This window comes from Acipenser ruthenus, chromosome 13, assembly GCF_902713425.1.
Source record: "Acipenser ruthenus chromosome 13, fAciRut3.2 maternal haplotype, whole genome shotgun sequence".
Classification (NCBI taxonomy): Eukaryota; Metazoa; Chordata; class Actinopteri; order Acipenseriformes; family Acipenseridae; genus Acipenser; species Acipenser ruthenus.
In genome coordinates this window covers 5,391,797-5,413,914 of record NC_081201.1, presented here as the reverse complement: position 1 = coordinate 5,413,914, position 22,118 = coordinate 5,391,797, and the positions used below count along the sequence as shown (strand labels likewise).

At 39.8% G+C, this 22,118-nt stretch overlaps 1 protein-coding gene across 13 annotated transcripts in view; it reads left to right on the top strand.

Annotated features, from left to right (window-relative positions):
* Nucleotides 1–21,125, top strand: part of LOC117418401 (transformation/transcription domain-associated protein-like) — a 93,044-nt gene extending 71,919 nt beyond the window's left edge. For 9 of the 13 annotated variants that reach the window (XM_059035517.1, XM_059035515.1, XM_059035511.1 and 6 more), the window contains 6 exons: nucleotides 4,890–5,115; nucleotides 5,377–5,594; nucleotides 6,927–7,111; nucleotides 8,646–8,873; nucleotides 13,980–14,174; nucleotides 19,447–21,125. In XM_059035517.1, coding sequence (XP_058891500.1) covers nucleotides 4,890–5,115; nucleotides 5,377–5,594; nucleotides 6,927–7,111; nucleotides 8,646–8,873; nucleotides 13,980–14,174; nucleotides 19,447–19,731 — 1,337 coding nt within the window. In that variant the 3' untranslated portion in view covers nucleotides 19,732–21,125. The remainder of the gene's footprint in view (nucleotides 1–4,889; nucleotides 5,116–5,376; nucleotides 5,595–6,926; nucleotides 7,112–8,645; nucleotides 8,874–13,979; nucleotides 14,175–19,446) is intronic. The other 4 variants (XM_034031402.3, XM_034031400.3, XM_034031401.3 and 1 more) reach the window with 1 other exon arrangement.
* Nucleotides 21,126–22,118: the final 993 nt, after the last annotated feature.

Genomic DNA, 22,118 nt, shown 5'->3' with positions numbered 1-22,118 from the left:
AGAGGCACCAGCGAGCAGGGCGTTACAATAATCAATCCTAGAGAAAACAAACGCATGAACCAGTTTTTCAGCCGCAGATACAGAGAGCATAAGTCGAAGTCTAGCTATATTTCGGAGGTGAAACCTTGACAGTATTCAACACATGCAGTTCAAAGGTTAACCCAGGATAAAAAATCCCACCCAAATGTTTCATTTTAGATCTGAACTCCAGCATGGTACCATCAACTGACAGATTTACAGCATTGGTTTTATGTAGCTGATGGGAAGTACCTAACAGCATAACCTAAGTTTTATTACAATTTAGGTGTAAAAATGTTTGCGACATCCAACTTTTTATATCAGAGATCCAGGCAGTAAGAACAGATGCAGCAGCATCAATATCAGGTTTATAATGAATATAGATTTGAGTGTCATCTGCGTAAAAATGAAAATTAAGTTGGCAAAACATTCCCAAGAAAGACCATCGCTATAAAACTACCCTGGAAGGGTACAGATCTGTGAATGCATATGTTGCCCCTTTTGAATACACAACAAGAATACTTTCAACTTAATTTCTGAGTGAAAGAGAGATTTTCATCAGGGGAATACTGTCCTGTTTTTTCTTTTAATCTTACCTGAACACCAGAAAGGCTTAGGTCTTGTGACCTTTTCATTTATTACAGCTAAAAGCAGTAGAATTATTGAGAGGATGCTTCATTGTCAGCTAAATTTAATTTGCAGGTGATTTTCTTGTATTCCGGGCAAAACTTCAGCATTAATCCCTGGAGCTGCCATTAATAGCTTTCCCATCATTGTGATTTAAAGGTTGTAGATCACACTATTTAAGAATGGGGATTGTTTTTAATTAACGGCGCCAATCATCACACCAAATTTTAGGCATGATAATGAGAGACCTGTATTCATGAGATATCAAGCTTGCGTTCTCAAGCTATTTAACTTGATTAAACGTGCAGTGTAACGTCTGTCTAGAGGAACAGAGTCACTTCTTCTGTACTATCCAGGTCTGTTTGGCATTTAAATTAAATGCTCACGATGGGCTTTTGTGGTTTTATATTCTTTGAAGAAGGAACTTACACAGATGCTAATTGAGCACAAATTCTGTAGACATGCTATAATGAAGTTGAAAACAAAGGTGGGTTCTTGTGCAGTAGCGTGATTTACGACAATAATGGTGATCATTTCAACATGCTTTTGTGAATACTATTTAATATAGTATAGCCAGGTATCTAATAGATCAATTTCTGGGTCCTACAAAATCTGTGAGGTCTATTTTAAGTAAATTAAAATCAGTTAAGCTTGCTGTCTCTCTTGTTTTTGCTGCAGTGCTTTTATTGTAAAGATGCATTGTATCACACAATATCGTCTTATGATGACTATCAAATAATTAGCATTGATCCGGTTTCTTGTTTTTTTGGGTAACTTGGATCTACAACAAATGTCATGAACTTTGTTCACTTTCTCGCAATGCATTTTATGCATTGTAGTTGGTATGAATACATATCAAATAGTCCATCATTTAAATGATAATTTGATAGTGTCAAGCATCATACAAGTAGCCCATCAGGACCATTGCATGTATTGCGATGCATATCAGGCTATGTATCATATCATGACATTAGTGTTATCATTCCACCTAAGAAAGTTTAAGTACATACTGGTTTTTAAGATTATGAACTGAACTCCATCAGGGATTCACATCATACTCACTCCCCCTGGGTATAGCACAGAAGGGTGTCCTAGCTTCAAGGGTATTAATATAGGGAGGCATTAATATAGAAAATGAAAAATTAGCTGCTTTTGTGTGTAAGTGGATGGCAAATTATTTTTTTTCCTGGCTCATTAAGACAACTCAGGCTATGTAAATTTCTTCTCCTAAAATGATTATAATGAGGAGAAAAATAGGGCAGCATTACAATAGCCAACCAGTAAGTTTTCATTGTGTAACATTACAGTTAAAAGGGTTCTAGCTAATGAAATGATTCCAGAAATCGTAGCTGCCCATTTGCTATGTAGGTCTTACATGTGCTGTTCTGAAAGAATCACATGTTATTGTAAACCCATATATTTTCATTAAAAAAAAAAAAAAATCTGGTGCTATAATAGGTTAAAGAAAACTGTATTTGATTTCAGGTATCTCTTACACTTCAGGGCTGGAAATAAGGATCCCATTGCATAACAGTTTGATCCAATCCGGGTTTTATAAGACACACCTGAGGTTGTTACCTATACACTGTGGCTAAACAAGCTTGTATTAAAGCCTCGAATGGGTGAAACTGTTATGCAATAGGAGTCGTATTGCACTTCTTAGTTCTTTTTTAATTCGGGTCTCAAGGTGTTTCTGACTACTTGAAAGTAAGGCTAGCCACAGAACTTTCATGAACTTGGCATGCTACCAAATTTTTTAAATCTAAAAATGAAAATTCATGGTTAATATTTGTTTCTAATAAAACTGATACAGACCCACGTAGTGACTAGGAAGTGTAAAACAGTTAAAAACTATACGATTTCATTTTATTAGCTACAACCCCTGTAAGAAAAAAAAAGTTGCGTATCATAAAAAAATTCAACTGAATGAATATTCTCCATGTAGAGCATTCTTTTCCTGATTTCAAAATAATGTGTTTTATAATAAAGAATCCATCAACTTTTAAAATGAAAACCTGGGCTGTGAATGTACCAGTTTGCCCTTGCCTACTCCCTTTTTGCATTAAAGACGATCTGGAAATTAATTTACACTGTTTCCAAAGCAGGCTTCTGGTGCCGATTTTTTTACAATTTCCAGATAAACTGCCTGGGGGTGTATCATGTACATAGCAAGTTCTTTGTTCTAACTTAATTGCATGCGTCTTTGTCTCACAGAGGTTAATCCATTTACATTGTTTGAAGCAGAATACAATTGGACGATTTAGTCTGAAGATGATAAATATATATGCTTTATTATTATTATTATTATTATTATTATTGTGTTAATTGTCATTTTATATTCATTATTCTTATGCTTTTTAGATTTATTTATTTAATTTGATACAAAAGCAAAACATTCGACTGGACAGAAAGCTTCCCAACAAGAGTCTGTAATAAGACAGGGGGTTATTGATGACAGTATTCTCTTCAGTCTTATAAACCAGTTCAGTGCTAGGTATGGATTTCAATAGTGTTCAGACTCCTGAGTTCATCGTTCATCACAAGCTTGGCCAGGCGTTGTTCTGTGTTGATGTATGCTGTTAAGACTACACATACTCCACTGAGATTACTGTTGCCCATGATTGAGGCGGAGTGGGGGAGGTCTGTGTGCGCTCAGCACAGAAAGCCAACTTTGTTTCACTGTCATTTGTTTTTTGTGTTTCTGAAATGATGGAAGATGCTCTTGTCAGACACCAGAAGTATTTTTACTTTTGCCACCTCCTGAGAACAGGACCTACAGTGGCTGCCTTAGTCTTCTTTTTTGAGGCCTGTTTTGTAAAAGTTCTATTACAATGCAATATTTGCTACATTTTTATTATTTTTTTCTGAGTGTGAACGTAGTTTAGAATAGAATGCCTTGCCAAAATGCATTTAACCTAAGAGGGGGAACTGCCTCATTGAGTTTCTAATTAAATATTGCACTGAAAGTAAATCAGGCCTGAGTCACATCTGTGGACCACACTGCTAGATGTGTCGCTGAGTTCTGTAGATGACTCGCGGGCTCCATGCTCAACCCAGATTCTTCTCACACTCTGAGGGGCACCTATTGCAGTGCTTAATCCTGGCACAGCACCATGCAGAGTGACACCAGCGGCCTGGTGTGACATGAGCAGTTGGAATCAGGAGACCTCCCATATTGGGGTCTGACAGGTAGCCAGGCAGCTTGCTGATGTGATATGAACTACAGGATTCTGGCTTGAGGAAATACTGATTTCTTTTCCTGCCTGAATGCTACCTGTGTGTGTGACATTTAAAAAATAAATACAAAGTAAAAAAGACTTGGTGTGCACGATAAGTATATAGCAATAGTCGAATCATTTTAAAGCATTGAATGTGTAGTATATATGTAGAATTGATTTGGGACAGTACAGGTAGCAGGCAATAAAAAGCAACCTCTCCACTGACAGCCTTATCACAGGCAAACCTTTAACCCAGTCTGCGGCTAGCATGTGGGATCCATTAATAAGCTTCCACCAAAATACGTTTTTTGTGCTGCATTAGCAGTAAATTATGTATTGTTTTCCTGTCCTAATCCACGTTTATCCCCATGCTGAGTCAGCAAGCCAAATAGGGTTCAATGGTTCTCCAAATTTGACGTATTTGAAATAATCTGGCCCTCCTTTACTTTCAAAACTAAAGCTACCTAATGAAGCTAACCCTTATTTACTTATCCTCTGAAATTATATTTGTGTTGAATGGTGTGGCTCCACATTTTTCGTATCTAACAAATATTGCAAGAAAGCACTACAGAGATGCAGGCTATGGTTGTGTCTGCATTCAGCTGAAAAACTAAACTGGTTATTTATTTTGTTCTCCTGGCCATATACTATCATCAGTAAGCAATTTGTTTTTGTTAAACGATTGTTTAACACAACAAATTATTACTATGTGTTCAAACTGACTGCAGGTTCCAGCTCATTTGAAATATCTTGGTGTTAACGTGCTGCATCTGCTACGAAACAGCATTACCTGTATCAATATGTAAGGGACGAGTCAGCACTGACGCTTTGATCGTTTTTTTTTTTTTTTTTTTCAAAGCCGAACAACTCGCAGTACTTTGAGGGAGCACAAGGTATATTTTTGGGCAATTGAACACCACACATGTTATATATTTTTTGTGAGCTTAGACTAAGATCAGATCAATTGTTCATCTGATCCAGCAGTTATGATGAACCCCTTTCTCTTCTCTTCTCCCCCATGGATAGACTTTGATTTCAGCGTGCCAGGCTCCATGAAGCTGCACAACCTCATCTCCAAGCTGAAGAAGTGGATCAAGATCCTGGAGGCCAAGACCAAGCAGCTGCCCAAATTCTTCCTCATCGAGGAGAAGTGCCGCTTCCTGAGCAACTTCTCTGCCCAGACCGCCGAGGTGGAGATCCCCGGGGAGTTTCTCATGCCCAAGCCCACGCACTACTACATCAAGATCGCCAGGTAAAGACCAGACACAGCACTGTATTGCATCAGTACAGCCATGTAAAGACAGACTGGCAGGCAGTCTTCACATATAGATCGCTAGGTAAGCACAAGCTGCCACTGCTGCGTTAAGATTAACTAAAGGATATTAATTTGGGATTTCTTTGTTTCTAGGTCACCACTGCAAACAAGTAATGATCTCCATTTTTCTTTCTTTCTTTCTTTCTTTCTTTCTTTTTCTTTCTTGACGGGTATGTACTTTAATGTGCTCTCTCCCAGGTTCATGCCGAGAGTGGAGATCGTTCAGAAGCACAACACGGCCGCTCGCAGACTCTACATCCGAGGCCACAATGGGAAGATCTACCCGTACCTGGTGATGAACGATGCCTGCCTGACTGAGTCCCGTCGAGAAGAGCGAGTCCTGCAGCTCCTGCGGCTGCTCAACCCCTGTCTGGAGAAGAGGAAGGAGACCACCAAGAGGCACCTCTTCTTCACAGGTAACACTGCTCATTGGCTGTCTGTTTATCACCTTTCGTTGTGTCCCCCTTATGCGATTCACACTGCTGTGAGCCACCTTCCCCAGTCAGTATTGAACATCAGTGGCCTCTTGTAATTCCCCTAAAAATGCTTTCATGGCTACACCTGATGTTCTGCCATGTTTTTACAATATAACTCTTTCCAGATGGAGCAATCCATGGAGGTGTAATCCAGTGAGCCATTTGTATAAACTCTTTATGGCTACATTTATAGTTTCAAAGTTATGAGTGGGCCTTTTATTGTCAGTACTGGGTTCCAAATAGCATTTAAACCAGTAGAACTAATCTGTAAGCTGCTTGCTGTTAGAGTGTGTTGGTATGTTGGACATGGAAGGCATGTACCCTTGTGACTCTCAAGAGGGGTAAAGGAGCAAGATCTATTCTTGAAGTAGAAAGACCTGCTTTTTTATATTTTTTATATTATGACACCTTTGGCTCCTCTCAACTTCTGATGCAAAGGGGGGTTTAGCGTTTGCTCCAGCTTAAGACTTAGCAGGAATGGCAATTTTACCAGTAGTCAGTTCAGGTCACATTTGCCATGAATATCATATTTGCTGGGAGCTTTTTAATAAAGCATGAGCAAAAATGTAAAATTGAGGTCAGGAATCTTCATCCGAGTCCTAGTTACCTCGGCAAACAGCAGGGACAAGTCGAATAATCGTTATCTGGAGGATACAAAAGCCACGAGAATAAAGAAAGCAGCTGCTTGATACTCTGGGTGGATACGGATTTAAATACAAAGTGTTTGCAAACAAAAAAAAAATGTACATGCCTAGTATGATGCAAATACCAGATGTAGGTACTATACGTAGGTCCGCTCATAAGAAGAAGCCTTTTATTGATATTTTTCAGCATGTAAAATAAAATGTATTGCTTTTTGTCAAGTATATATTGTACAAAAACAAATGATATCCTAAAGCTCAAGAGAATCTTGTGTTTTTAGGAAGTTTTTTTGTTCTACTTCTCTTCTGCTTCTTTTTGTCATTTCTCAAGTGTGTATTTACATGGGGCCCAGTGTTTGCTTAGGACTTGATTTCCTCAGAGATCAAGAGGGGATTTTGGACTCCAGGAGACCTGAAATTGAATTGGCTCGTTCTTGTTGACACGACTTGATTATTTTCATCATTTCATTAATGTTTGACTGCCTTTTCTATATATATATATATATATATATATATATATATATATATATATATATATATATATATATATATATACTTGAGGGCTAGTTTTGCTTAGTTCATTCAACAAGTTACATTTTAATTCTTTCATTTTGTTTTGCCCCCTCCCCAGTGCCCCGCGTTGTCGCAGTCTCTCCCCAGATGCGTCTTGTTGAGGACAACCCTTCCTCGCTCTCCTTGGTCGAAATCTACAAGCAGCGCTGCGCCAAGAAAGGCATCGAGCACGACAACCCCATCTCGCGCTACTACGACAGGCTGGCTACAGTCCAAGCCCGAGGCACGCAGGCCAGCCACCAGGTATTTCAATTCACAATACACAGATAAAATCTCATCTTCTGCTCTCCAGTGTTAAAATGCATGGGCAATCCCAGAGTGCCTTGGTAATTCTATTAGGGAATACAAAAAACTGCCTGGTTTCTGATCTTCCCTGAAGCATGCATGCCTACACACACACACACACACACACACACACACACACACACACACACACACTATGTGATCATTGATTATAAGTCCTTAATGGTAGGTTTAAATTGCACTACGTACCTATAAACTGTCTTCACCCTTGCTATATTAAAAAAACAAAAACAAACAGAAAAAAGATAGATGTTGTCTCTAGTCCTAATCCATCTTAGAAGAACGCTGCACAGAAGCTTGCCGCATGCTTTCCACATACTGGACCGTCCTGTTGTGGGACAGGGGAATTATTCAAACTCCAGAGTGTCCTGTAAGGAATTTTAAGGGTATTTTAATTGGACTGAAATAGTTCCACGACTGCACTGTTGAACAAGATTGTTTAATCCTTGTTAATAGCCACAGCCGTATCAAATCACACAAGCTTGATGCAGTGCCGCTTTGTCTGTGTTATTTATTTATTTTTTTTTGGTTTGTACGGTTCACATTTCCCCGGCCGTCTAACACCAGCCCTCTGGTATAAAAAGCCCCTGTTGTGCCTGGCTAAGAGTATGATGAGTGACCTGAAGGCTAGGCATGCTTGCAATTCATTCCCTTGCCACCTTATCTATACGTGCATCGTGGCTCTGAGCCTGCCCCACATACCTGCATCTACGGGATTCTGTTCATTCTTCATTCCTCTTCCTTTTATCTGCACGTCTCTCTGCTCCAAGTCTCAACCCTTTCTCCACGGTTCCCTGCCTTTGGGGCCAACAGTCAGAGGAATTTATTTTCTGATTGTTAGTATCAAGACTGTCTGTCTTTCTGCGTCACCTACGAGGGATGCTACAGGGAGGCTGATAATTATTATCAAGATGATAATGTTAATACATTTTACCTTTGTCTTGTTATGGTACAGCATCATCTTTTGTAAATGCAGTATCTGAATAGTAGAAGAAAAAAAAACTGGAAACGCAAAATCTGTTTCCTTGATTCTGTAGGGATGTACAACTTGGTGATAACCAAGTGTTTTAATCCTGAAATGAAATTAATCTTTTGGAAGTTTGTAACAGTGCTTGCAGCAATTTTCACAAGTTGGAAGGATACTGTTCATCATACCCTAGAGACACTCTTGCGTCATACACTGCTGAAGTAATGTTATAATTAAGGTACTACAGCAGCTTTCACATTGATGGTAAAACTATTACATTAAACATGCAAATCAGGACCATTTTTATTTAAAAAAAAATCAGTTCATGAAAACGTAACTGTTTAGGGTTAATTAGTTTATTCTTCAAACGGCTGTTCAACCTAAGAGAATGTTTATAATCACCCTTCCCTAGTGTTGTGAGTATGCCCTGTATATGTAGATGTACAGGGATGTTTGAAGGAGAGCAGAAAGAAACTGGTTTCTCATTGCCCCGCTGTGTGTCTCCAGGTTCTGCGGGACATCCTGAAGGAGGTGCAGGGGAACATGGTACCACGCAGCATGCTGAAGGAATGGGCACTGCACACCTTCCCCAATGCCACGGATTACTGGACCTTCCGCAAGATGTTCACCATCCAGCTAGCGCTCATCGGACTAGCTGAGTTTGTGCTGCACTTGAATCGGCTCAACCCGGAGATGCTGCAGATTGCCCAGGTGTGGTGTTGTGCATCGTTTCATGTATGTATGTATATATAAGGTTCACACACACACACACCATCTGTATAGAGAGAGATTTAGTTTCTAGGTCACCATCTCTCTCTCTCTCTCTCTCTCTCTCTCTCTCTCTCTCTCTCTCTCTCTCTCTCTCTCTCTCTCTCTCTCTCTCTCTCTCTCTCTCTCTCTCTCTCTCTCTCTCTCTCTCTCTCTCTCTCTCTCTCTCTCTCTCTCTCTCTCAACAAATCTTTAACTTAAAATGCTGTCTAATGAAACACACACATCTATCTATCTATCTATCTATCTATCTATCTATCTCACCCACTCCATATATCGCGGGTGTCGGGGTCCAATATAAATCCGCTGTATATCGAATACGCTAACAAATACTGTACTAGGGTTGGACGATAATGACATTTTCAGTTATCGATTATCGGCTGTAAATTATCACGATAATCATGATTATCGGCTGAAAAAATAACATGTAAAATGTCTTGGAATTTAGCAAATTTAAAGCTATATATGACAACTGCCTCTACGAGTTTAGAAGAAATAAAACGAGACAATTTTCAAAAAAAACAGCATCTTTAATAAAAGTTATGAAACAATGGTTGGTTACAAAAAAGCACAAATAATATAACTAGGGACCTACCTAATTCGCGATTTCGCGGAAATCGTGAAATTGAGGGGTCACCGCGAAATTCACCTCTTAGGGGCCAATGCATACAAACAAGTACGGTGAGGAAAAAAAAAAGAAAACTTGTTTAAATGAACTACTGTACAACACAAGTGACGCAAACTACGTATCTTCCTTCTGTAGATAGCCCATTTTTATTCCTTCGGCGTCCCGTGTGCATTGCACTTAAGCAAAAAAAAAAAAAAAATGTCCACAAGTAACATTTACAAAATAATTTCTCCAAAGCAGTTAACGTTCTTGTTTACTATTCAAATGACAAAGTTTTCAGCCTATCAGTGCGTCTTTACTGATTTTATGTGATCTGTACTGTGCAGGAGGGGGCGGGACAAAGTTGCATTGTTTTCATTTAGGTTGCTAAAAAAAAATCTAGTTTTCAGCATTGGAGGGAAAATAGTAGAAATGGACGACAAAAAAAGCAAAGTATATTTCGGCTGATGATCGTTTAAAGATATTTCACAAAGAAACTACATGCAGACTGAGGTAATTGTTTTCCATATCTTAATGTGAATTTGGAGAAAGTACGATCGATCGCTATATAGCTTCAAAATCACGCATTAAACAAACGGCTACTTCAGAGGCTGCTGAACAAAACGTAAAATAAACAGCTTTCAGAAACCAAACTGAAAAGTCAGTGCAGACAAGAAGTATTCCTGTCTGCAAGTTAAATCAGTACTAAAACGATCTAGCACAGCCACCTCGCTTCAACCTGCTGCTTACATTACAGTTGGAAATTTAGACCCGAATAGCCACGTCTTCTTTGTTTTGACTCGGTACTAATAAAATAAATTATTGGGACAAATAACATGACAACGAACGTGCTGCATACATTGCCTTCATTAAAGTATGCCAGATGCCCTTGTGTAACCGAGTTTTGGGGCTGTTTCTAATTGATTTCCACATCTTTATAACTTGGCAGGCTTTGCCTTAACTTCCAGCAATTCAGTGGATGCAGAAAGCGCAGTCTCAATGTATGGGCAAGTCAACTGCAGGGGGATGCTGCATACTCGCCTTTAACAAATGACAGCACTCTGTTTTAGAAATGAAGCAAGTACAACTATTTTTAGGCTTTATAGTGTTCTGAAATACTGTCTACTTGGGTTTATTTAATGTTTAAACAGGTCCGCGAAATGACCTCGAAATCCTAATTTTATTCCGCAACATAGCCGTGAAAAATACGTAAATTTACCGCGATTTAAGTAGACCCCTAAATATAACCAAATCTTTAGTAGCTTTTAAACTTTTGAAATATAGGCTACTTATCAAAAAAAGTGTTTAAAAAAAAACAAACAAACAAATTATAAATTGCGATTAAAAAATATCAGCTTTTCCATACTGCCTACAGACGGGCTTATTGCCTTGCGGATCACTTTCTGTCACTCCAAAAAAACTGCCACACAGGACTGATGCTGTTTCTTTTTTCTAAAATCTTTTCGGAAGGTTTCGTAGTTTCTGCAGTTGCCATCGCCATTAGCTCAAACGTTTGCCTTTACTCCGTGAATCTTACGTCACATGTTACAACTTCCCACTACGCAGCGCGCACAGATCACGTGTTGCGCCTCACGCAGACAGTTAAGTCCTGTCTTAATGCTTCAATGCAGAGTTACTGTTACACACAAGCATATCATAGTGGGTAACGGACGATAAAATGATTATCGATAATTATTTTTCAACGCAATACAATTATCGATGCAAAAACATTATCGATAATATCACGATAATCGATTATTGTTCCAACCCTATACTGTACAACCACTCCCTCATTTTATCAGGGGGCGTCAGGGTCCAATATAAATCCTCTAAGCAACCTTGCTTTTTCTCATTTTTCGTATAAAAAAGCAACACACCTTTTTAATTCATACTGCGGAGGGTAATTGCTTCACATCTACTTAAGTCTCCAATTAATTTCAGGAGTTCCTCTCCCTCCTCAAATGCACAAACCCGCTGCATTGAAATAATCTATTCCCAACATTGGAGACTTATTGCTAGGGGGCTGATGTCACTGCCCTGTGACTTGCTAGTGCATTGCTGCCAAAAGTGAACACCTCGTCGGCTAAAATAAAAAGTTAAAATGTGTGTGCATGTGTGGATAGATAGATAGATTTGTGTGTGTGTGTATATATATATATATGTGTGTGTGTGTGTGTGTGTGTGTGTGTGTGTGTGTGTGTGTGTATATATGTATATATATATATATATATATAATATATATATATATATATATATATAGTTGCATGTATTTACTTGAAAATATGTGGTTTTGGAGAAACCATATAGGATCCAATTAAACAGAATTAATATACCAGATATCATCTACACAAGTACATTCGCCGCAAGTCTGTAAATCCTGTTGGGCAATGACTGTGTCTAAAAGTAATTATTTGAAATGATACTGTCAAACAATCCTGATGCTCCTGATCTTAATCCATTTCAGCTACCGAGGATTAAACTGGCTAGCAATGGGCATCTGGACTTTAATACTAAGCCTCTTCCAGTGCATTACTTGGTACAGATCCCATTAAAAAGAGACGAATCACAGGAAGGCTACATGAATGATTGACGATTAGGTGCTATATGTTTTATGTCGGAAAAAAGCTTTTGTATAATACCCTAAGACCTAAGAAGAGGTGTAATCAAGTTACACCTGTGTCTCCCCATCAAGCTGTATATGTAATAACCTCAGCCAAGCAGATTGAAACGTGACCTAGCAAAGGCCTGTATTTCTAGGCCATAAATATAGGTGTGCTATTTTTAGCTACAACCTCGTTGTCTCCTACCAGGGAGGAAGTGGACGTGTCAAAGGTGAACCCAGCTGGAACGCTACAGCTGTAGCAACCTCCATTGTTAAACACTGAAGCCCAGTTTGATTTAATGATGTGTGGAATACTAAACTGAGTTAAAGTGCTGCTTTTGTACTCAAAGTATAATTTGCACACAGAGTTTGTTGTGCAATTGCTCACACTGGCCCCCATCTTGGGTTCTATCCGAGCACTCTGAGACCTCCGAGAACTCGTACTCCATTCAGACAAAACACTAATCAAGGGTTTGTGCATTTTTGAAGTAGACAGTGTTTTAGATTGTAGGGTTAAGGAGCGCTTTATCTGCAAACTTTTTGTTATTAAACCCTTTTGAGTTTTGTTGCATCAGTTAAAAAGACGGAGGGCGAGGAGGGTGTTGATTTGGTATCGTAATACATTTGATGGCCCTGATTTATTACTTGTAATGTGTAATAAGATCCCTTGAGATGTGGTGAAACATGCATTTCAATCAGCAAAAAATTATGAATCAATCATCATTCAAGAACAAGTCGCTGAGCAGTTCATCTAGTGGTGGTGTAATGCAATACACAGTCTTCCTTTTATGTTGTTATTAATCATAATTCCCCAATATGCAATTAATCAATACACCACTGTTGTTTTTTAAGTGCGTGGGTGGATTGAAAGGTTACCATTTTAGACATCTTTGGTAGATTTAAAATTCAATCAATCAGCAGTTTTTTTTTTTTTTTTTTTTAAATGCAGAAAGATTGGATATCCAGTGATATATATTTCATAAAAAATAAAAAAATAATGCTTGAAATAATAAAATCATAATGTTGCAACTTATGTATTACAGTTTACTAGGGACTTTTGTGACATTCAATTCAGCTACATCATTTCTAAACTCTCAGCTAACAGAAAAATATATATTTAAGAGTTTTTATTTTCTCCCCTTCGTGTGCAGCGGGAAGCATTTAGTATCCTGTTTCATGGAGTGAAATGCTTCTGTTGTAGTTATTACATTAATAGAGCTCGGTATTTAATAGACGACTTGCTGGGAGCACAACGCCAAGTTGACATTCCTGTTATCAGCGTCTCCTCGGGTAGCACTTGACCTACAGAGCTCTGGGCCAGCAGGGTAAATAACATTAAACACCTTTTTATATAGCTGTCAAAATGGCATGCCGCCTTCAAATAGCACCTTATCTTTTTTTTTATTGAAAAAAGAAGAGTGGTTTTATGTAATTATTGTACTGTACTGCAGCCCAGATTTCAGTTTTAAAGGTCAGGTCTTTGTACTCGCTTGCCTTTTTTAAATAGCCATGTTATACTGAACGATCAATGCTTTTCAAGCGGTACATGTATATCTCCCCTAGACAACACTACATTTAAGCGAAGCCATTACCCTACAAGTTAGTAAAGATCTTAATAAAAGCAACACCTTCTCAGACCTTAAAGGAAAACCACGTGTGTTTACTATGCAAGCCAGGTATCTGAACCTTTTCTCAGTACTGTGACATTTAAACACAATATATTTGGAAAGATAACCAGTTGTGTTCGACTAGTAAATCCCTGCTGGTATATATCAACACATGTATTTCAAGTAGGGAGAGGAATCCAGATTTTTTTATAATACGTTTGTAGTAAAACTCACCCTGCTTGTTTTTGCCCTGGCAGGACACTGGCAAGCTCAATGTTGCGTATTTCCGATTTGACATCAATGACGCCACTGGGGACCTGGATGCCAACCGGCCTGTTCCATTCCGGTTGACTCCCAACATCTCTGAATTCCTGACCACCATCGGGGTGTCCGGCCCTCTCACAGCCTCCATGATTGCCGTCGCTCGCTGCTTTGCTCAGCCCAACTTCAAGGTAGGCAGGGATATGCACTACAAATTCATACCCTCAAGGTTCATGCATTTTTTTTTGTTTTATGTTCACTAATAGGACCGTGAGATTAGAAAACTATTAACAAAATATTGTAAACCAACATAAAGAGTAATGGAAGAGGATGGAAATTACTTTAGTGTGTGTGTGTGTGTGTGTGTGTGTGTGTGTGTGTGTGTTTTTGCGCTAAAGCTCTACCCTGTGGATTAAATTTGGTCCGAACCCCAACATTTTGGAGAATTCAAGTATGCTTCTTCGCATGCCTTTAGCCAGAGTTGATAGATAGGCTCCCCCAAGGATGGAACGTCATTCACAAGGGAGACAACTTTTGTACATTGGTTCATGAGATACATCTTGGTGTGATCATCAGCTTGGAAACTGGGCTCTTCAGGGACCTTGTCACAATGCTGACAGTGCCAGCTGTCAAGTGGTTTGTTTAATAACTCAACACAGTATGCAGCTGTGAGGTGAGAAGTTGTCATTCCGTATCTGTTTCAAATCTGTTTTCTCAGCTTTCTCTGGGTGTTCCTGCTCTTAGTCAGCCACACTGCTATCCAGGTGCGACTTCACATAAACTTCACTTTAGTTGGCAAGAAAGTTGTTGAGGTTTCTAGTCAGTAACATAGACTTTGATTTGGTGCATTATGTTGTGAGTGACATTCTTGGGGAAGCATTTTATAGCTTTTTATGTGTTTTAATAATGGGGTTTTATTATAAAAAAAGGCCCGTTTCACCTTCAACTTTTCAATATGTTAATACTCGTTAAAGGAATGTTTGAATACTGCTAGGACATCTTTTAATATTTCATGACTTTGTTGCAGTTTCAAAAGTAATCCATAATAATGCACATGATCTCCCAAGCGTACCGGTTAGATAGCTTCTTTTTAGTCTAAATAACCCCAAGGTGGTGGATTTAGAACTACATCACATCAAGCAATGTCTGCAAATGAACAGTTATCCTCTTTGCCTCATTAGCACAACCATTCATGAGTGCCAGAACAAAGGCTTGGGCATAAAACAGGCGAGAATTCTCCAGCGATTCTTCCCTTTATCCCCTAGTACAGACAGAAGCGCCAGTAAGACGGCAAAGGAGTGATAAATAAGGGGGGTGGTGGTATCGACGGGCTACACAAATATTTAACGCGACCCCAAGAGACCCTCATCATTACTACTTTTTTTTTTTTTTTTTTTAAGAAAGCCAAACCTGCAGTCTTATAATGCTGTAAGAGTGGTTTGAAAGCGAAATGAGTCAAAAGAACAGTATTCCATAGTAAAATAATATGGGTGTATCGAACAAGAAGCAGACTGGCCTGTCAGGTATTTTGTAGCCAGGTTGGATGTATGAGCCAGCTGCCTCCTAAGTAATGAAATTGGGATGAGCCTGCTTCTCTCCAGCCAGAGAGCAGACTTAACAAGCTCAAATCCTAAGACCTCAAGCATTAGTATCAGAGATACTCAGTTTGCACTTGACCCTAAACCAGAGCAGCAGAGCAGAAATTCAAGGATGTCAACACTAGAGAAATTAAAAGAAAAAAAAATTATAATAATTTTACCATAGTTTACAGAGCCAGTGTAGTGGCTAATAATTCCTGTCTTTTGAAAGAAAAAAAAATATGCTCGGACTGACAAGTAAGCAGATTGTTAAGCCTTTCGTGTGGCGGTTAAGCTGCAAGTTTCTACCAGGACTGGGCCCTTGTAATGCGGATATCTGGAAAAAGACCAGCCCGAAGAGAAAGCCATTCCAAAACGCTTCCGTGGCAAGGTGCCAACAATAAAGGGAAGGATTAGCAAGAAGCTAAAATGCGGAACCTTTCCTGTGTGACCAAAACACATTTTGAGAACCATGCCGATAGGGCTGACTTATCACAAGCGAATGTAAGTCTGTGGTAGGGGGCAGCCAGGGTCTGTGTCCTTGGGGTGCAAGGGAAATGTGTCGTGATGCTGTCACTAGATGCATGTTACTTTTGTGTTTTTTTTTAATTTTTTTTTACCCATGAAGATAGTAAAAAAATTGAGCTGTACTGAAACCCCTACAGTAGTTCTAGTAATTTTATATTGATTACAGCCGACTAGTGATTTACAATTCTGATCACATTGCAGCAAGCCTTTTCTGCTTATATTTTAAAACCGTTTTAATATCCTGATGTTTAAATAACTGCTCCATATGGTGCCCTAGTTTAAAAGTTAAAAACTAGAGCTGGATATAGGATGTGGTGAGATATCACCTTCCTGTCTGCGGGTCAAGCAAAAATGAAAAGGACAAAAAGGAAAAAAAAAAAACATATTTTGGAAAGTTATTAAATGTAATTTTCATGCATCCAGCTTTTTTAGATAAGTGTATATATGATGTGCTGGATAGTACTTTGTAACTTGCAGTCATGGCACAGATTCCTGTAAAGCTCTTAACATTTTGCCTGAACTCGAATTCATTTGGCATGTTTACAGTTCCAGTCTTTAGGACGTTGCTTAGAGTTGTGGTCAGGGGCTTATTTTGGAAGAAAGGATGTGGCATGCCATCCTTTCCAGAGTTTGGTGGTAAAGCAGAGGTTGGGTTGAGTAAACTGGGGGAGTGCCAACAACCAGGGGCTGAAGGAATGTCCGGTGCCAAGTGTTATTCCAGCTGGAAGTGTGCAAGATAATCATCAGCAAGACTGTATTTTCTTACTCCTCGCAAGTTAAAACAACTCTTCACAGGAATCTTAACTGGTGACTTGAATTTGCAGTATCGGTCAGTACGAAATGTAACCATTGCTGTATGAGTATTTGCTTCTAAAGACCCGAAACCTGAATCAAATATATCAAAGCTGCTCGCAGAGCCTGTGACACAGTCATGGCTCGCTCCCAAGAGCATAAAGCAGGGTTACTCAAGTAGTTTTAGTAAAGGTCCACTTACCAGTGTTCACTGGCAGGAAATACTGAAGGAACATTTTAGAAGATGTCATCCAGCTATCCATTCACAAACTTTGCAGAACTATTTACATTAGAGTTACATCCGTTGACAGTTAATGGGAGAAGTGGCACCTTTTGTCTTTGACCAACCTTTTGAAATTAGGCACAAAGGGTGTGACGGCCATTCGTATAGACTGATGCTCATCGGTGATCCGAGTATGGTATCTGTTCTTCACCATATTCATGGTGGAGAATGCTGATTCACAGGTATATGTAGAGCCAAACATTGTTAGGATGGACTGCTAGTTTTTGCACAAGAGGATATTTAGCTGGAGTAATATTTTATGTCCAGAACTGAATAGGGTCACAGTCAGTCATTGTTTATTGTTTTTTGTTTCCTGAATCTTCATCTTCCTGAAGCTCATTAACTCCATCTGTGGAGCAGCAACATTTACCCAGGTAAAAGCATGATGGGCCTCCGCAGCAAGCGGTCCAGTATCTTTCACCAGAAATGGATATTTCATGCACAGCAGGACCTCTTGACCAACTCGGAAATCTTGGGAACAAGCTTTTAAATGGTCAATTAGCTTTTGCATGAAGCCACCATGGTCGTGTAACACTTCGTGTGGCTTCTTTGGTGTGCTCCACAAGCTTTGGGAAGTGAAGCAATGCGTCTTGAAGATCAAAATGGAACACCTCCAGTTTCCTCTGAAAAGCCCTCACTGCTTCAGTCAGGTCAGAAATAGTTTGATTTCTTCCCTGCAGTTTTACATTTAAATAATTTAAATGTAATATCTGCCAGGAAAGCAGCAATCTCCATTTTGTCATGGTCACGCAAAAACGCTAAAAACACTTTTAGCTTTTTCTGTCTTCTGCTCTGCTAAGAACATCTCCAGCTCTTTCTGAACGCTCCAGAACTGCTCGAGAATTCTGCTCATACTAGGCCATCTTACATTGTTATGGGGAAGCACATCATCAAGTTCACTAAGAAATTCTTTCAGCAGACGATGCTGAAGTGCAGAAGAGACATGGAGAAAATTAATCGGCTTCATAACACTCCCCATAATACTTGAGTATTTTTCTCCAAGGTTAGCACACAAGATAGACTGGTGTATTATGCAGTGGTATGAGATCAAACTGGGATGGTGCACTTTAAAACGCAGTACCAGTCCTTTGTCTGTTCCGATCAAAGCTGGAGCTCCATCAGTTGCAATAGAAATGACAGACTCCAAACTGATTTGCCTTCTCAACAGTTCTGTTATTGCTTCATAAATATCTTCACCTCTTGTACGAGCATGAAGTGCAGTCATGACAAGTACATCCTCATAGAAATCTCTCCATTGTAAAATCTCACAAATGTCATGAGCTGGGCATTATCACTAGCATCACATGATTCATCCACAGCTACCAAAATGCAGTCCGCAAAGTTGTGAAAGCAAGTCTTCTGAAATAATTTCACTTCTGCGTACTGTTGTAGAATCAGATAAGGGAATTTGCTTAATTTTAGCTTGACTTCTGTTTCCCTTCAAACATAGCATCCACAACATCAGCCATACATTATTTAATTATCTCAGTTTTCATCTCAGTCAGAAAACGGCTTCTTGTTTTTACCTAAAATCCAAGCAACCCTCAGCGCCGATTCCATTTTTTTTTTTTTTTTCTCGAGTCAGAGAATGAACAAGCACCTTGGTAGAAGTTTGATACGATGCAGAAAGTGAAGCATTTTATGCAGCTTACCTCTGAATTTTGTGGGTAGTTCTGTTCAAAACTTCAATGTTTTTTTCTATAATGGCATTTTACATTGCTGCTTTTTATAAGAGCCACGGATTTGTTGCAAATTAAACACATCGGCTTTGAGTTGGCTGCTTCTTTATACTCCCAGTTTTCAGAGTCCACTTTCCTTTTCTTTACTGCGCTCGCCACAGTTATTTTAACTCACGATAGTTCACGACTCAACAACAGACGTGTACAAGGGGGAGGTGTAGCTGCATGTCTCAATGATTGTGGGTACTGTAACTGATCACTTGCATATTCAATTTTCAATAAGGACATGTAAACGATGTAACGGGAAACGGGAATCCACGATGGTGCTGGTTCATCTGCTTCCCAAGTGACCACCTCTAGTGCACAAACCAGCTGCAAACTGGCGCCCTAGTCCCCAGCAGCCTCAAAGACCTTCTAGCCTGACATAATGACTCTCTCTCTCTCTCTCTCTCTCTCTCTCTCTCTCTCTCTCTCTCTCTCTCTCTCTCTCTCTCTCTCTCTCTCTCTCTCTCTCTCTCTCTCTCTCTCTCTCTCTCTCTCTCTCTCTCTCTCTCTCTCTCTCTCTCTCTCTCTCTCTCTCTCTCTCTCTCTCTCTCTCCTGCAGGTTGATGGCATTCTGAAGGCCGTGCTGCGTGATGAAATAATTGCCTGGCACAAGAAGACGCAGGAGGACACCTCCGTGCCACTCTCAGCTGCCGGGCAGCCGGAGAACATGGACAGTCAGCAGCTTGTGTCCCTGGTCCAGAAAGCTGTCAGTGCCATCATGACCCGGCTTCACAACCTGGCCCAGTTTGAGGGGGGCGAGAGCAAAGTAAACACACTGGTGGCAGCAGCCAACAGCCTGGACAACCTTTGTCGAATGGACCCGGCCTGGCACCCGTGGTTGTAAACCACGTTAAGACTGGAATCTGGAGTTCGAGCTGTGTCGGCCTGCTAACACTCACCCTAGCTTTGATAAAGCGTTTGGTTGCCAGTGTTGGAGCAGAAATAGAACCACCATGGAAGAAATCACCATTCATAGTATTGCTGAGTATACGGCAATCGTATAAGGAGCATTGCTGTTGGAATTCTGTAGGAGAAACATGGTATCACAAAACACATCATTTTGTGTAGCATACCTGCTTCACAGCCAGGGGATTGGATCATGTTTTTAAGACTTTCTGCTCCTAATAGAAACCCGAATTCCAGGTTGACAATGGACATACCGAATGATGTCGTCTTTTTTTTTTTGTTTGTTTTATAGTTCTCACTGAAACAATTGGGATTTACATGTGTACTTGTTGGCCAGTAGTCCTCAGCAACTTCTCAGTGATAAGCAAAGCACATGTATATGCAAGTTAAGTGGTTTATCTTTTGTAAAAAAATAAATAAATAAAATCAATCGGTATTTATCGCAATTTGTTTATATCACTGCCCCTTATAGGTCTGGCACATGAGCATCCTCTGCTGGGAGAAGCAAGAATAGAACAGTCTGCTGCCTGTTCTGTTTCTACATTTTACCTTTCACACTGTAGTGATTTGTAGAGCTTTTGTTGGTTTCTTACGGCTGATACACCTTGCTGGATCATCGTTGCAATGTGCTGCATGGAATAAAATTCTCTGAGCAACAGAACACTTAACATTACAAAGAGGGACCAAACACACTCAGCACTCTGTTGCAGGACGAGCTATTACTTTCAACACATTGCATTTAGCGCTAAAAAACCAGTACACTGGGTGAGCCTTAATCCCGTGTCCTGGGAATGAGTTATAACAATAAAATCACTACAGGGCGAATGGGAAGTACTCATCAAAAAGCAGCCAAGGAAAACATTTCCATTAAGCAATGTATCTGATGTGGATGGAGGCCTTTATTAGTTTCCTCTGAATACATGTGTTTCAAGAGTCTTGCATATGAATCTGAAGAATAAACTGGATGTTGCTAGGAAATCTCATGTAAATATACTACGAAAAAAAATAAGCATATTGTACTTTTATCCAGTGACGAGAGAACGGATGTGTAAATGTATACTTTCTTACATTGCGTTTTAATATTGGGAGATGGACCGTTCTTGTCAGTGCATTCTATTACTCATCTTGAGAGACAGTTATCTTAGAGCCATGTGTACATTTTTAATAAAGATGATTTGCACAAGATTCCAAACCGATGGAGTGTTCTTTCAGAGGGAGATACAGTATATACATAAAGCACATTATAATATTTTTGTAGGTTGAAGCATTATAATAAGAACTTTATTAAATAGTTTGGTTTACAAGGGGTGTGTTTTTGTTAAGTTTTTTTTTTATATTTCCAGCATGTGTATATATAGGAGTTTATCAATTTTATGAATTCCTAGTTGATGCTGTATCTGATTTAAAATGAGCTAGTATTCCATTCAAATGCTGTTATTTCTTTTTTGTTTGTTTTTTTTCGTTTTTGTAACTTTTATTTGATCAATTTTCTTCTACAATTTACCACTATGTTGTACAGGTGCATTTTTAGAATTAAAATGCTGTTTTGTTATGTTTGCTTTCCTGGCTTCATTCTTACAATTTCTAGACTTGTAAAGACACCAATACCAGCCTACTGTACGGTACATCAATGCCACCTGCTGGACATTTTTTTTTTAAAATAAATTTAGTCGTTGCCAATTCGTTTTTATTATTTTCTCCCCAATTTGAAATGCCCAATTATTTTTTAGGCTCAGCTCACTGCTACCACCCCTGCGCTGACTCGGGAGGGGCGAAGATGAACACACGCTGTCCTCCGAAGCGTGTGCCGTCAGCCGCCCGCTTCTTTACACACTGCAAACTCACTGTGCAGCCGCCTCAGAGCCACAGCGTCGGAGGACAACGCAGCTCTGGGCAGCTTACAGGCAAGTCCGCAGGCGCCCGGCCAGACTACAGGGGTCGCTGGTGCGTGGTGAGCCGAGGACACCCTGGCCGACCTAACCCTCCCTCCCCCCGGGCGACGCTCGGCCAATTGAGCGCCGCCCCCTGGAAGCTTCCGTCCACGGTCGGCTGTGGAATAGCCTGGACTCGAACTCGCGACGTCCATAGAGCGCATCCTGCACTCTAGCGAGTGCTTTTTTTTACTGGATGCGCCACTCGGGAGCCCCTACCTACTGGACATTTAACATAATGTAATTAGATTTTGGAAATATATAATTCTAAAGGACTACGCTTTATAAAAGCAGGCTCTCATTGTGTGCAGTTTGCTACTCCTTATAGTTAATGAAACTGGAGAGGTCTGTCCAGCTCTGGTTCCCTGTGTCTCACAAAAAGGCAAAAGAAGTA